Here is a 13,739-nt window from a genome sequence, read left to right on the forward strand (position 1 = left end):
CTCCAGTCCAACTGACTGGCTGCTGTAGATCCCGTTGCACATAGGCACTAACTCAGGGCCGCGGCCGGCACGCCGCAGCCCAGACACCCCAAGGTTATGCACTGCAATGCTGAGCTCTGCAACATTTAAGGCAGATCCCTCTGAATGCAGTCCTAACAAGAGCAGAGCAGCCTGCCGGGCGCTTTGGCACTTCTAAGAAGCCCATCAACCTAGTTATCTGTAAAATAAAGCCCTTGGTTATCAGCAGAAATCCCCAAGAAGCTTAGCCTGTACCTATCTGTACACCGTTTCTACATCCTCCACGCCTTTCAAAAGTACATAAAGCACAAAGGCAGGAAGCACTGCTGTGCTCAATTTTCCTGGAAATGGATGTTTTCACGACCTGACTGGATAAAGCCCTGAGCAATCTCCTCTGATCTTACAGACATTCCTGCTTTGAGCAGAAAGTTGGACCGGAGACCTCCAGAGGTCCCTTCCAACCTGAATTATTTTGCGATTCAATGTTTAGCCCAGCCAGCGGTGACATCAGCGTCTCCTCAGATGTGGGCAAAGCATCCTTCCTCATCCCAATCACTTAACACATTTCAGAATCACTTTATCTCTCACCGAAACATATGTATTCGTTGTTGGGGCCAGAAGATAGAAGCTGTCTGAAAGCAGAGTCGAAGGACTAGCTACAAGACGGCAAGCGGCTGAAGTACAGGGCCATAGGGCTCTGCTGGCAGTTAGCTTGTTTTGCAGTGCTGCCCGTTGGCTTGACAGACCATGAGAGCTGGACAAACGCATGCAGTAAGCAAGGAAAAGGCTCTCCCAGAGATACAAGAGAGCACCAGAGGCTGCAGAGACCAATGCTCCAGCATCACCGACAGGGACACCGGGGCAGGCGGGGAGCAAAGCCTGAGACAGCACGAGGAAGGAGAAAGAGACACCAGGCTGAAGACGAGCTACCCCAAGGGCAAGAGAAAGCAGCAAGGAGGTCTCTTCAGAAAGTATTCTGTCGTGAACAGAAATATTCTGGGATGTTTTTGACAGGTGACCCCCAACCGGAAGGTGTGCATGTGCAGTGCTTCTTCCTGTCTAATGTGCTCCGGTGACAAATGCTGCCCCTTTCCAGTACGTGCGAATGAAACCTGAGGACTCAAGCTATCAAACAGAAAAACATCAGTGATGGAAGTTAAAGCACTGTCAATCTAACGGCAGCTGTACAATTTGCACTAATAACTACTGGGCTAATTACTATAGGTGGCACACAGAAACACAGAACGCTATCCCCACTCCAACCACACAACAAGTATTGCTTTTGCAAAAGCATACGCTGGAACATGCTTGGCGTACCTCGATTTACTTTGACATAGTTACTTCAATTTGTCCCCTGCAGGAGTGATTTTAAATGGAGTACTTTAGGTCCATTAGATGTAGCTGTTTTTAGCTCCATTGCTGGAACAATAGCTATTCTAACAATTTTATTTTATAACAAGGCTTATTTTAATGTAGTAGAGTATCACTGATTTTTGCGTTTAAATGATACCCATTTCAAAAAGTCCTGCTGTCAATATTGCTGGCTGCTACATAAATAATCTTCTGGAAAATAAAATGCTGTCCAGGAGCTGGGCAGGGAAAAAAAGACTTTCTGGGACTCAAAGACTTCCTAACCTCTATTCTTACCTCAGTTTTACTCCAGCTGAGGCAATGTCAAGGTACCAGGAGGAGCTAAGGCTCAAGGAAATATTCTTAAGTGGTAGAGGAGGAAAAGGCTGTGATCAACCTGATGGGTCATAAATCATCCAATCAGCATAATGTCAGTGTCTGCCACTGTCCTGGGGACCAGCTCCAAGCCCAAAGAGCGCTGAAGGAGCACAAGTATCTCATTTTACTTTGGATTGCAGACTCTTTGTAACTAATCAGTCAAGAGCTGACAACCACGGCTGAAAGTCTATGTTAAACTAATTGAGAAGGAAGTCTTATTCACAGAATTCCCTGGCGTTCTTTTCATGACTTTTTTCTGAAACAGGGCTGCAGCCCAGACTTTACGCCACTCTCCGTACCATCTCTGGCAGACTTGTCACTGACTTCAGTAGAACAAGAACAAACCCATGAGACATCCTCCTCATCAAGACAACCCCAAGTAACTACTGTATGCTCACCAATTTGCTGAGAATAGAACAGCTGATGAAATAACAGCGCTCCTTTTCTGCAAGCTATTCAAGGCTAATTCTTACTCACTGATTTCTTATTTGAAAGTGTTCACCCAATAGCTTAGGTAAATAAACTTCAGCCTATGCTTCACCAGAGCCATTTGTTTTTCACTCCCAAGGGCATGAGATTAAACACTTAAATCATGAGATCTCTCCTGGATCCTGCTGTGCCAGTGGAAGAGAGTGTTATGTCCATTGGCTTGCCACCATCAATGATTTCAAAACAGAAGAGCCTTAGCTGCACAATACCTTTTGTACTTCTTCATTCTAAGGAGAACAATGAATAGAAGGTAACTTCCTAGACAAATAACCATCATGCTGAAATTCATTCCACTTCAGGGTTTTGCAGATATTTTTGCGAACCAAGAGGCAGTTGAACAAATCAATCAAAACAATGGATAAAGAGGCAATGCAAACAATGGAAAGGAAATCAGGCCGATGGGTCCACAGAAGTGCTTGCAAGAAATTCTCTGTATTATTAATTTAGGTCTAATCACACTGGTACCCGAACAGAAAACTTAGGGGAGAAGCAACTCAGCACAGAGCTTACTGACTGTAGCTGCTTTTGGTTCACAGGAAAGATCCAATAGTTTCACTTTAGCATTGATACATCAAGGAAGAAATTCGGTGTCTGGATGGTTATGTGGAGATCATGTGTCTAGTTTGCTGGTTCGGGTCCCACTCACTTGAGTAAAAACTAGAAAGTATGGTCATTTGATGGCTGCTCTGTTGATAAACTGCTGATCCCAGCCCTTTCCATCACTGCAGCCCCTCTTCCACTGACAGTCCATGGAATAATTATTACCGAGAAACACTGTGAGTAGTGAGGGTATATTTAAGTAATTACAGACAAAAGAATCAGCTTGCAACACAAGGCCTTTAAGTCTGAAATAAATAAAAATGATCTAAAGTATTCCGTTTTTACAGAAAAGCCAGGATTAATAACAAAAGGGGTGAAAGTTTCCCAAGGAATATGTCACTGGCAGAGCAGGGAAAGTATTTTAGGCCCATGCTCACCAGAAGATTAGTCTGTATAGTACTGACCTGAGCAAATTCTTTAACCAGCATATTTCCAAAGACATGTTACATAGGGCATTTGCATTAGTATGCTGTACATTGATTTAGAATTAGGAAACTATCTTTACCATTCTTTCTGTCTTCTCATTTTCCTTCATTTTAGCCAAAGCCTTTTTGAGCTCTTGTGATGTGAATGAATTTGAGTCAATATCCATCTTGCCCAGCCTTGCAGAAGAAACAAAACAAAACGCTGTATGAGTGAACAATTTTATCTGTATTACTTTCATTGTGATACAATAACAATGGATAGTATGAGGAGGAAAAAGCTAAGAGCACTATATTTCCAGGTATCTCATCTACAACATAAAGAAAAACTCCACGCTCGACAGAAGATTAGGCTGAGTGCTATATTTCTTGTGTGGTTTGTAGACACCTCACCCTGACAATCATAAAAGGCTTCATAATCTGCATGCTGATCCAGAATCTCAACTCCTAACACACAATAAAAATAGCCGATTAATTTATGCTTCTGAGTTGCATGTAGGCATATAAAAAACAGGAAATGTTTCACAGGCAAAAAAGCACCACTGTGTCCCTAGAACAGTGCCAAGGACTTCCAAGTTTTAACATGGGTGTACGGAGACCTACAGCTGAAGTTCTCATGATCATCATACACAGACCAAGTTAGGCAAAGGGTAATCCCAAGGAGCAATTAGACAGAAATGCTACGAAGCACACTGTGTTGCTCTTTACATTGATCTCATTGGTTCAGGGAACTTATCTTGGCCAGCAACACTCTTGCACAGGCAAAATGAAAGCCAAAGACTGGAGCATTGTTAGAGCTTCTCCCTACTTTGAACGCAAGGAAACGGGGGGAGGGAGGGAGGCAATGGTGGATCTCATGCACTTTGGGAAAGAAAGCTCCCCATAGTTACTAAGCCTGTCTTTGTTGCGAACGTACCAAGGAGAAGGTCAGCACAAGTGAAATTTTTTTTAAACAAATCAAAAAAATCTAGGTACAGCGAAGGCTGTGAGATCTAAGGAGAACATCAGCAACAACTGATGCGCAAATCAACGCTCTAAGCCCACTAACAACGGCAAGTTAAACCTACAATGTATCTGCCTAAGGCCAACAGAAGCAAAGCCCCCACAATTGCTCTGGTGGCTTCAGCGTAGGGAATCATTTCAGACTGATTGCCGCAGATGTTTCCAAGGAGCATGTGTCCTTCAGAGAACCACACTGCACGTTTAATTTCAGAATCACAGCACGGGAGGCTATGAAGACCTCTCTAAATACATGCTTGGAGCACTTCTACCACGATACCAAAAGGGAAAGCAAAGGATAGGGCCCAGCTTTCAGAACTGCCAAACACCTAAACCTGCAATTAAGTCTCTTGAAGAGACAGCAATTCAGCGCACCAGGGAACCTGGCCTCTAATAAAAGACACAAAACCTACAGTCAATCTACCTCTGCAGAGCAAGAAGGCAAGTACTTTACATTACTGTACCTTTTTCTTCTTTTCTCTTCTCTTCTGTCACTTTTTCCATTTTCACTGTCTGAGAGTTTGGCTTCTCTTTCTCCCGTCTGCAGATTTAATCGTACATGTGACCCTGCAGGAACAGCTTGACCTACAAACAAAGGTTAGATTATTTTAGGCCGCAGGCATTATTTGAGGGTTGCGCACCCAGGGAAGTCACACACTTCTATTTGAAAGGGAATCAAAGCCACGTAAAAGCCACAGCCCCGTATCATGAAAACGAGCAGGGCTCTTGGCTGCTGACCGCTCTTCCCGTCAGCAATGCCCCTTGGACACAGGGGCTGTTTTAACCTTTCAGAAGTACCACGCTGACCTGCCTGAACACTTCTTCCCCAGCTGCATGCCCTTCCAGCCAGGCTGCTGGCTTCATCACTGGGGGCGTTTGCGGAGGAGAGACCTGGAGCCAGGCACAGCTCCCATGAAGAACACAGGCCCCTGTCTTCATAAAGCAGTGATTTGACCTTAGGGCGCCAGTGCCTAAGAAACCACTAAAAATCTTCATCGGGAGTTGATTTTGAGGCTATTTGGACACGGGCAGAGGGCATAAAACACAGCTGCCAAGATGAAATCAGAGCATGCATCAGATGTTCCTTCAGCCACATACACTGAATATCAAGTGGATCACTACGAGGTTGGGTTGCTTTGGAAACACTGTATTAAAAGAGATAGTTGATCACTATTATATGCCAACAAAAATACACAGAATACAACATTTAGGTTTGATTTTAAATGCATAAAAGATGGGAAATTCAGAGCGCTTTTCTTGGTCATTTCTTGGAGAATGCCACAATTACACCAGAAACATGTCTTGATGGACAACTGTTGCACAGGGACAGAGAGATGGCAACATTTAATTCCATTGTCCTGAGTCCGCTTCCTCTCTTTTTAATGCAAGAAATCTGCCTGCTTAGGAGAGCAGGGTCACAGCTGAGTGAATACGGAGATCTCAGCTGTACACACACAGCCGTACCCAGACAGACACGCAGCTGCTTATGCTCCTCGCTATGAGAATTCCCTATCCAGTCTTTCCTTTATCTGTTTCCTTTTACCTAAGAAGATGCTTAGAATAAAACAACACAGCATGTATGAGACAGATGGCATTTCCTACCAAAGGGAAATGAAGGCGAGGATAATAAAGGATTTCTTGCAAGAAATACATGTTCTCATAATACAAAATCCTCTAGTCTAGGGAACTTCCACATTGACTCTACCTATTCAAGACCAAAGAGACTTTCCACTGATCACAGGATCTAGTGTTTCCTACAAAAGACTAGAATGTTTGCCACAATTTAGACAAAAACATTGCAAAGCCTAAAGACACACAACAGGTACAAATTCATTTACAGAATCTGGAAATAACCAACTTAGAGGATTTCCTATTAAAACAAGGCATATTTCCGATGCCTTTCTCTCTACCGTATCCTTTCAGTAGAAAGTAGTGTCTAATATGGAGAAGGACAGACATGATTACCTATCTTCCTTAAAGCATGCAGGGACAAGCTAAACGTGCCATTTCTGTGCGCCAGTGAAGAAGCAGTATATATTCCTTGGTAAGCTTTCCACTGGTGATCCTCCTGCCCCAGCTGGCTCCGTTATTTGTTATACTTTGGAGCTTTAATCTATGTGTCTAGAGATGAGCATCTTCCCATTTTCGAAAGGTGAGCTCTGCAGAAATTCGCTGTGATAGCCGAGATGTTCCCCTTGCAGGCAACCTAGCCGGAGCAGCTACGACGTGCCTTTCGAAAACGAGTTTGTAAAAATTCAGTGCAAAGGATGACACCTCACATGTTTCAAAAGACACCAAGGCAGGGGACTCCCGGCAAAAGAAAAAGTATAAAACGGCATTACACGCTGAGCATACAAATACATTAGGATGTCTTCCTCTTCCACAGGTATGAGCACCACTTAGCCTGAGAGAAAGAGCGGGGGAAAGCTGGGCTCTTCCAAACCTGAAGTGAGTGGCTTTTCTCACCGGGTCAAAAGCATTCAGTCAGCCACGGTTACAGTCACAGTATTTTCTGAAGCAATTCCTGAATTGTCAAATGTAGCCAGAAATAAATGTCCCTGTTAGAACAGTACAGTATATTCTAGCTTTCATGTTCCTTGCGCATCTGGACACATTAGTTCACTCTGTTGCCAGGGGAGAGGAACAAGGCTGATGGGCTTTACTTAAAAGAAACATAAAAAGGGAAGGAAACCGAGCAGCCTCCAGTAGCCTGAACGACTCCCATGTGACCAGTTCTCCGAGCTTCTATTTTCAGCAAGCAGTAAATAAAAGGGAACGCGAATCCCAGCATGTACAAGCTTACAAATGCAGCACAATTGAATTAAGGACGTTACCGTCAGAGAAGACACAAACCTTCCCTCCTTCTGTGTCTCCATACTTTCCCCAATAGGTTTCGACTAAGACTATGCCGAGCCCACGAGCAGAAATCTCGGCGTGGAAGCACTTAAACAGCAGCCGTTCCAGCAACAGCCTCCTCCTGCCACTGTGCACAGCAGCGCAGGTTCACGCCACAGCAGGGCAAACATACTGCTTTAGTAAGTGAATCAACAACGACACCCCTGTTTTCAGTAACGAGATTTGGGTAGTCACTTTAAATATCCAAGGCATTTGAGACGGGATGAGGTCTCCTCTCTTGTTCAGTTTGGGAGATTTTTAAAAACGATTCGCAAAGTGTGTTTCAGGTTGGATTGACATGAATAATGTGATTAAAATTGCTGATTTAAATGAGCAAGCTGGAAACCCTGAATTTTAATCTTGTTTCAATACGTAGCTTCTAGACATTTCCCTTAAAAATAGTTGATTCTCTTTGATTCCTATAATTTGATACTATTCAACAACCAGGCGCATACACCAGATCTATACATATGTCAGCAGTTATATAGCTTCCCATTCTCCTGATATAGAATTGTATTCTTAACAGTTTTTTTTTTTTTTTTTTTTTTTTTTTTTTTTTTTACACTAGAGAATTTCATTTTTACTTATTTGTATCAAGCTGCATTTGGGAACTGAAATTCAATTTAAAAATGCATAAACAATCTAAGATTCCAGCAATTTTAGGACCTTTTATCTCCTTGATACATAAGAAGAATAAAAGCGTGCTTATCAAAATGGTTTTGCATTGCAAGTGGAGACTGTCTGAGGTTATTGAGTTAACCTGTTATTGAATGGGAACATTGGAACAAGGGGTAATGATGGAAAGAAATTAATAAACTCATTTCGTTTAAAATAATAATAATAAAAAATCCAAGCACCTATTTTTGCCACATGCTAGCCAGAGCGAAGCGGCTGATGGGCTTTGCTGCCCCAGGACTGCTTGGAGAGGAGAAGGGACACCAGCCGGCGCCGCTGCCCACGCAACCCTCAGGGCCGAGACTGCCGTCAGAGAAGCTCGGCTTGGCTCGTTTCAGGCGTCCGAGGGCAACTGAACCGAGCTGAACCGGCGGGTTGTAGCAGGACACCCAGGTCCAGCCGGCGGCAACGTGCTCGAGCGTGGGGCACCGCTGCTTGCGCTCCTCGCCGCCTAAAGCAGCCCTCTCCCTCCGAGCCGGAAAGCACCGGCACGCAACAACCACGCAGCGCTTCCAAGGCCTCTTTGCATTCCTCCGGTTTGGACGTATGCCAGCTGTCTCGGAAGTTGCTTAAAGTGACACTGAGGAAGAATTTAATTTATAGCCCCATTCTTTTAATCTTGGCCAGTCAGATTTTTTTTTTTATTTTTTTTCCTCTCCAAACCTCCGTTTATTTCTTCTTATAATATATTAGATGGAATAACAGCACCGGAGTCAGCTTCAAGGCACCGACTCACTCTCAGGGGTTCTGCTGACATTTATAAACTGATCTTATTTCTCTCTCGTGTTTTATGTTATCAGCTAAACCTGTCGACTTAAATTATTGCCTTGTAACCAAATCACAGTTATCTATTATTCTGCTATGTGTACGTTGCTGAAGCTTTGCGCCTAGATCAAGTTTTGCAGAGGCTGAAAACAAGACTATAAATAAATAAACAAATGGAAAACAGCACTCGCTCCCATTACATTGACAACTAAGGGAAGAGTCGGGCACATCCAGCGCGCAACGATCGCAATTAGATGGCTCCAGGCCCGAACGTGTGCCACGCTACTGCGTGGAAGTATATATTCAAGGAACTCTTTCCTTTCCTCAGGAAGGACCGAATGGCCAAGCATGTTACCTCCTTAAACGAGAAAGGTCTAATCCCGCACAGCATCCTTCCAGTACACGATTTTGTTCAGTGCTGGCCGCAGTTGGTTGCTGGTTTCGTAGGGACACACGAGGGCAAGGCTGAGCCCCCATTCACGACACAGAGCAACAGGAAGGCATTAAAATAGTGAGCAAAGTTTTACATCATGCGTATTCATGCATATAGCAGCTTTACAACATACGTGCTGTCTCATACAGAGATCATGTAATAGCTTACTGTGCTGCTGGGATGAGCTTCCCCATCTCCTACCCACTACTCATCCTTCTCACTGGTCAAATTCCCGATTGCAGCCCATCGACCTGCTGAGCAAGGGATGCCCAGCATGGACACGTGATTCCCCCGCTCCGGAAACACCTTCAGGCACCACTTTGGCCCCTGCGGCAGAGGAGCGTCGCTCTGGGAAGGCTTCTGCAACCAGAAAAAGGGACGATCCAGCTCCCTAAGGCAGATCCCTCAGCCCAGCCCCTGGCCCACCTTCTCCCCAAGTGAATGTCCTCATGTTGCATCGGAAAAAAAACACCACCACCACCACCAACAACAACAAAAAAAATCTATTAACAGTGTGAAAATCCCATTTATGAGTCAGTAACTGGCTCTGCAGTTCTCGGAAATAATCTTGATACCTGAGCAAGTGTCAGATAACATCATCTTTTCTTGACTCTTTGTTTCTTTCAGCACAGGAGAACGAGGCGAAAGGGACTTTCTTTTTAATATAGGCAACAAAAGAATACACGAGTCAATATGTGAATGTTCCCAGCAAAACAAACTGGCTGTGTTGCAATATTAAAAATAATAAGGCTGTACGAGACCGACAGTTAAGAGCATCCTCGAGAAGTTATCTGATGACATAGTATCTCTTCCTTTAATAAAATAATGATTAAAAAAAAAGATACAAATCCCAGAAAACAGTGCAGCTCCCCTTTGCTGGCACGCCCAGGTCCAGCCTGGTGGCTGGACACGCCAGGGTACAAGAGGAGAGATGCACCGGTGCCCCACCAAGCACTGTGGGGAGGCTGGGACATCTGTGTCCTCTGGAGCTCCAAAATGCCTAGCCAACCAACCAGCAATATCAAGGTGAGCCCCTGGGCACCGAGCGCAAGAAAGCTCAGATCAGAAACACTTTTCACCTCTTAGTTGCACAGGGCTGGGGACAGAGCCTGGGTTGGAGCTAGGGGACAACCATCCAGACAGCGAGGCATGTGTTGGGCTGCAGGAGGGCGCTACAGCTGCCCGGGCACAGCACCAGCATGCCTTCTCCTCCTCCAGCGGGCTCTAGTTGCACGAAAACACCGTCCGTTTCTCATACTTGATGCCATGCTCAATAGAAAACAGATGGACCGGCCTTAATCTGAAGGGGGTCGGTATGTGCTCTGACTCCGGACTCTCCACTTAGCACTGCCGAGCAAGAAGAGGCAGCCAAAGCCCGAGTTTTTATGAGGGTGAGTCATAACACTCCTTGGACTGTTCATTATTTCAAAACAGAACATTTTTACATACAAAAGGAAGAGGAGAAGGCACAGGTCAGGAAGAGATGGATTATTGATGGGAAGAGGAAGCACAGAGCCTGAATCTCATTTTGCTATTTCACACCCTGCTTTTTTACTCATCTAGAGCCTTTCATATTATTTCTCTATCTAGCACTCACAGCTCCTCCCAATTAAGTACCATCTGAAAAGGTAATTAGTATGCTATATATCACCTCTTCCAGATAGCTGCTGGGAAGATTTAACTGTATAAGGCCTAGAAGTCCTCTGCTGAACCCACCCCACCAACCACCCCAGCAAGTCAACGCATTTCCCTTCTGCCTCGTTTGCAGTGCACAGTCGCTAAGAAAACTCAGGCTCAAAGACATCTGCGTTCAAATTTCAAGTACAGACTCCTATGACACTGTATCAAATGCTTTACTAAGATCCCATGGCAACTTCCCGTGCATCTCTTACTTCCATTAATGCTGTACTTCTACTGGGAAATCAACCTCGCCTGTTGAGCACAACGCACCCTTTACGAAACACTGAGCTATTCACTGCCCAACACTCTCTGATTTCTCAGGGCTGCACAGTCTGCGACAGCAGGAGCTGTAATTAGCTACGTAATTAAGTATAGAGAAAACTCTCTTTTATTATCACTGTATGTTTGCCATGTTCATAAACTGTTTCCTAAGCATGTGCTTTTGACATCTGTAGAGGACAGGATGCTGGATGAACTCTTGGTATGACCCACTCTGGCCATTCACATAATGCCATTTCTGCCAGCAGCCGCCTGCCTTGGGGGCCAAAGGCACCTCCGAGTTGTCTCTGTCTGCAAATCAAAAGTCCTGGTAGCGTAAGACTTGTTTTTATCGTCATTATTTTGTGTTATCATTGCACCTAGGAGACCTTGATATGGACAACGATCCTGCTGCGCTATGTGCAGTACAAACAAAGAGATGCCCCTTCCCGGGATTACGGAAGAAACCGCGATTTAGGTTTTTTGTCATCACAGGAAAAGCAAACAATTCAAACTGCAGTTTTGTTTTGCTTTCCAGAGTACATAGACAAACACAGAAACGTCTTTAAGAGCAGGAAGGGCCTGATACCAGGCTTGACAACACTGATGGGATCCCACCAACAGGGCTGAGCAATGGGCGAGCGCAGTGAGCACACCTCTGCCCGTGTTCACTAGGTGGACTTAAAGGAACTCATATAAGGTAGCATTACCCCACTATAAGGCTACCAAACACCCAAATGGCAATATCTAGTCTTTTCTTATTAAAAATAAGCAAAACTAAAATTGCATAAGCATAGACAAAATATTAAGAGAGTCATGAGCATCATTAAAATGCCCCAGAAATCCCCGGATGTGGGGGTTGCACCCCGCAAAGAATTTGCCAGCTCTCAGCAGCAGCTTCCACTAGTGTCTTCCAGAAATGACCAAATCTGATGAATTATTGAGAGACTGAATGAACAGTTAAAAAAAATAAAAAATAAAAGGAAACAAACCCAAGGATGTTTCATATTAAATGCACCTTAGCTGGTTAGTTTATCTGACAAATTTTTTATGTAACATTCCACGCTAGGTTAATAAATATCCTGCAGTTCAGCCTGTCAAAATGGTGCTGTCTAAGTAAGAAATCTTCAGCACCAATTTTGCTCCGCTCTGCAGTGGAGTAGGGACAAAAGCCATTGGAAATGCTTGAAGTTAGCCAAGGCTGAATGAGGTCCCAGTTTGAGTCTTGCTGATGTTGCTGGCAGCAAAGCCACCCACAGGAGGGGGCACACCCCAGGGAAAGCCCCAAATTACTGCGTTATAATACATCCCGCCACAAAGTGCCGCAGCTTCGTGTTTTTGCCCAGGGACTCCTCCTGTGTCCTAAAGAAGAAACACTCCACTGATTTCAGCTGGACTTGAATCATACTCTGAACAGAGCACTGAGAAAGCACCGCTTTCCATTCCAGCCTCTCATTAAGTTAGAGACTAGTTATTTACTGGTGCTTGCTGGGCTATTATTTTCCTTCAGTTGATGCCACAAAAATCACTGCATGGTCTCAAAGTGCCAAGGGCTCAGTAAACCCAAGGTTAAGGGGAGACAGCTCCTCACAATACACTTTGGGGGAACTTTATCTTTTTTGCATAAGACTTTAAAGCCAACAGCCAGCTTGCTGGAATAATGACCATGTCTTTAAACGCCATCCATCCAGGCTACTGCTCAAACATTTATCGGAAAAGGGTTTTAAAGCCACTCTTTTGTTCTAGTGCTAAGAGGTCTTCTCTGTAATTTGTTTTTCTCAGCAGATATAATGAAAACGTTTTAAAAAGTGATTTTGGAATCAAATCTCTCCTTCCACAATTTGATCTGCAGCTAACAGAGAGCAAAGCATCTCAAGGAGTGTGCTTTCCAATAAGTAATACTTAATTAGACATGCAAGCGCATCAGTTAAATTTGGGCACTCAGCTGGACAACCACTTATGTCAAAGACATGACTGCCAATTTAAACAGATCCAGTACTCTCCCACTGCACCACTATTCCTGCTCTCTCAATTGATCAGCAAGCGCTAGGGGCCGTGAACCTGGTTATTCAATCCCACGCCATGCGAGCGCTGGGCTCCAGCTCCCAAATGCCTCTTAAACTTGCCAAGTACATCTGCTGCCTTTGCTTGGCTTTGCCTCCTCTTCTCCTCAGGCTCCGGCAGTGGGAGAGCAAACCTGGGAGGGAGAGGCAGACAGATCAGCGAACAGGTACCCTGCATTTAACTCCCATCTACCATCACCGGTGGTTATTTGCCTGCTTCTGCCAAAGGCATCCCCTTCCCCTTTCCTCCTCGCTCCCCCCACTCTCAGCCTCACTTTCCAAGCTGAAAGTGCTCCTGCAGTGGCCACAGCGAGAGTCAAAAAGACTATTTTCCACGCACGTCACCCTTATGCAGGAGCATATGCACACAGCTGAGCTAAATGCCACCTAAAAACCGATCCAAAACTCAAACCTATCTTGGTAGAGTAACCAAGTTGGCTATCACGCTCCAGGGCAGAGCACGTGTCTTCTGCAATGTGCCTGCCACTTTCCTGGATGCTCTAAAATAGTAAACAAGGGAAGCGAAGGTGGATGCTAGCGGGCTGCTTGGGGAGAAAGACTCCTGGGGAAGGAGATGGGAGGGCTCGAGAGAGGACATATGGTGCCTCTCTGATGAGAGTTACTGCTGTGGCATCTGTTGAGGTATCTTCTGCCACTGCCAATAGAGGAAAGCTTCATATGGCAGAGAGCTCTTTGCAACAAGTACTTCACCCT

The 13,739-nt window shown here is 44.8% G+C and overlaps 1 protein-coding gene across 3 annotated transcripts in view; it reads right to left on the reverse strand.

The window, feature by feature from the left end:
- Positions 1-13,739, reverse strand: part of SIL1 (SIL1 nucleotide exchange factor) — a 115,367-nt gene that overhangs the window by 44,185 nt on the left and 57,443 nt on the right. For all 3 annotated transcript variants that reach the window (XM_067304787.1, XM_067304786.1, XM_013946929.2), the window contains exons 4-5: positions 4,721-4,841; positions 3,341-3,437 (exon numbers count right to left, since the gene is read on the reverse strand). In XM_067304787.1, the coding sequence (XP_067160888.1) occupies positions 3,341-3,437; positions 4,721-4,841 (218 nt within the window). The remainder of the gene's footprint in view (positions 1-3,340; positions 3,438-4,720; positions 4,842-13,739) is intronic.

The sequence above is a fragment of the Apteryx mantelli genome, chromosome 14, assembly GCF_036417845.1.
Source record: "Apteryx mantelli isolate bAptMan1 chromosome 14, bAptMan1.hap1, whole genome shotgun sequence".
NCBI classification, from domain to species: Eukaryota; Metazoa; Chordata; class Aves; order Apterygiformes; family Apterygidae; genus Apteryx; species Apteryx mantelli.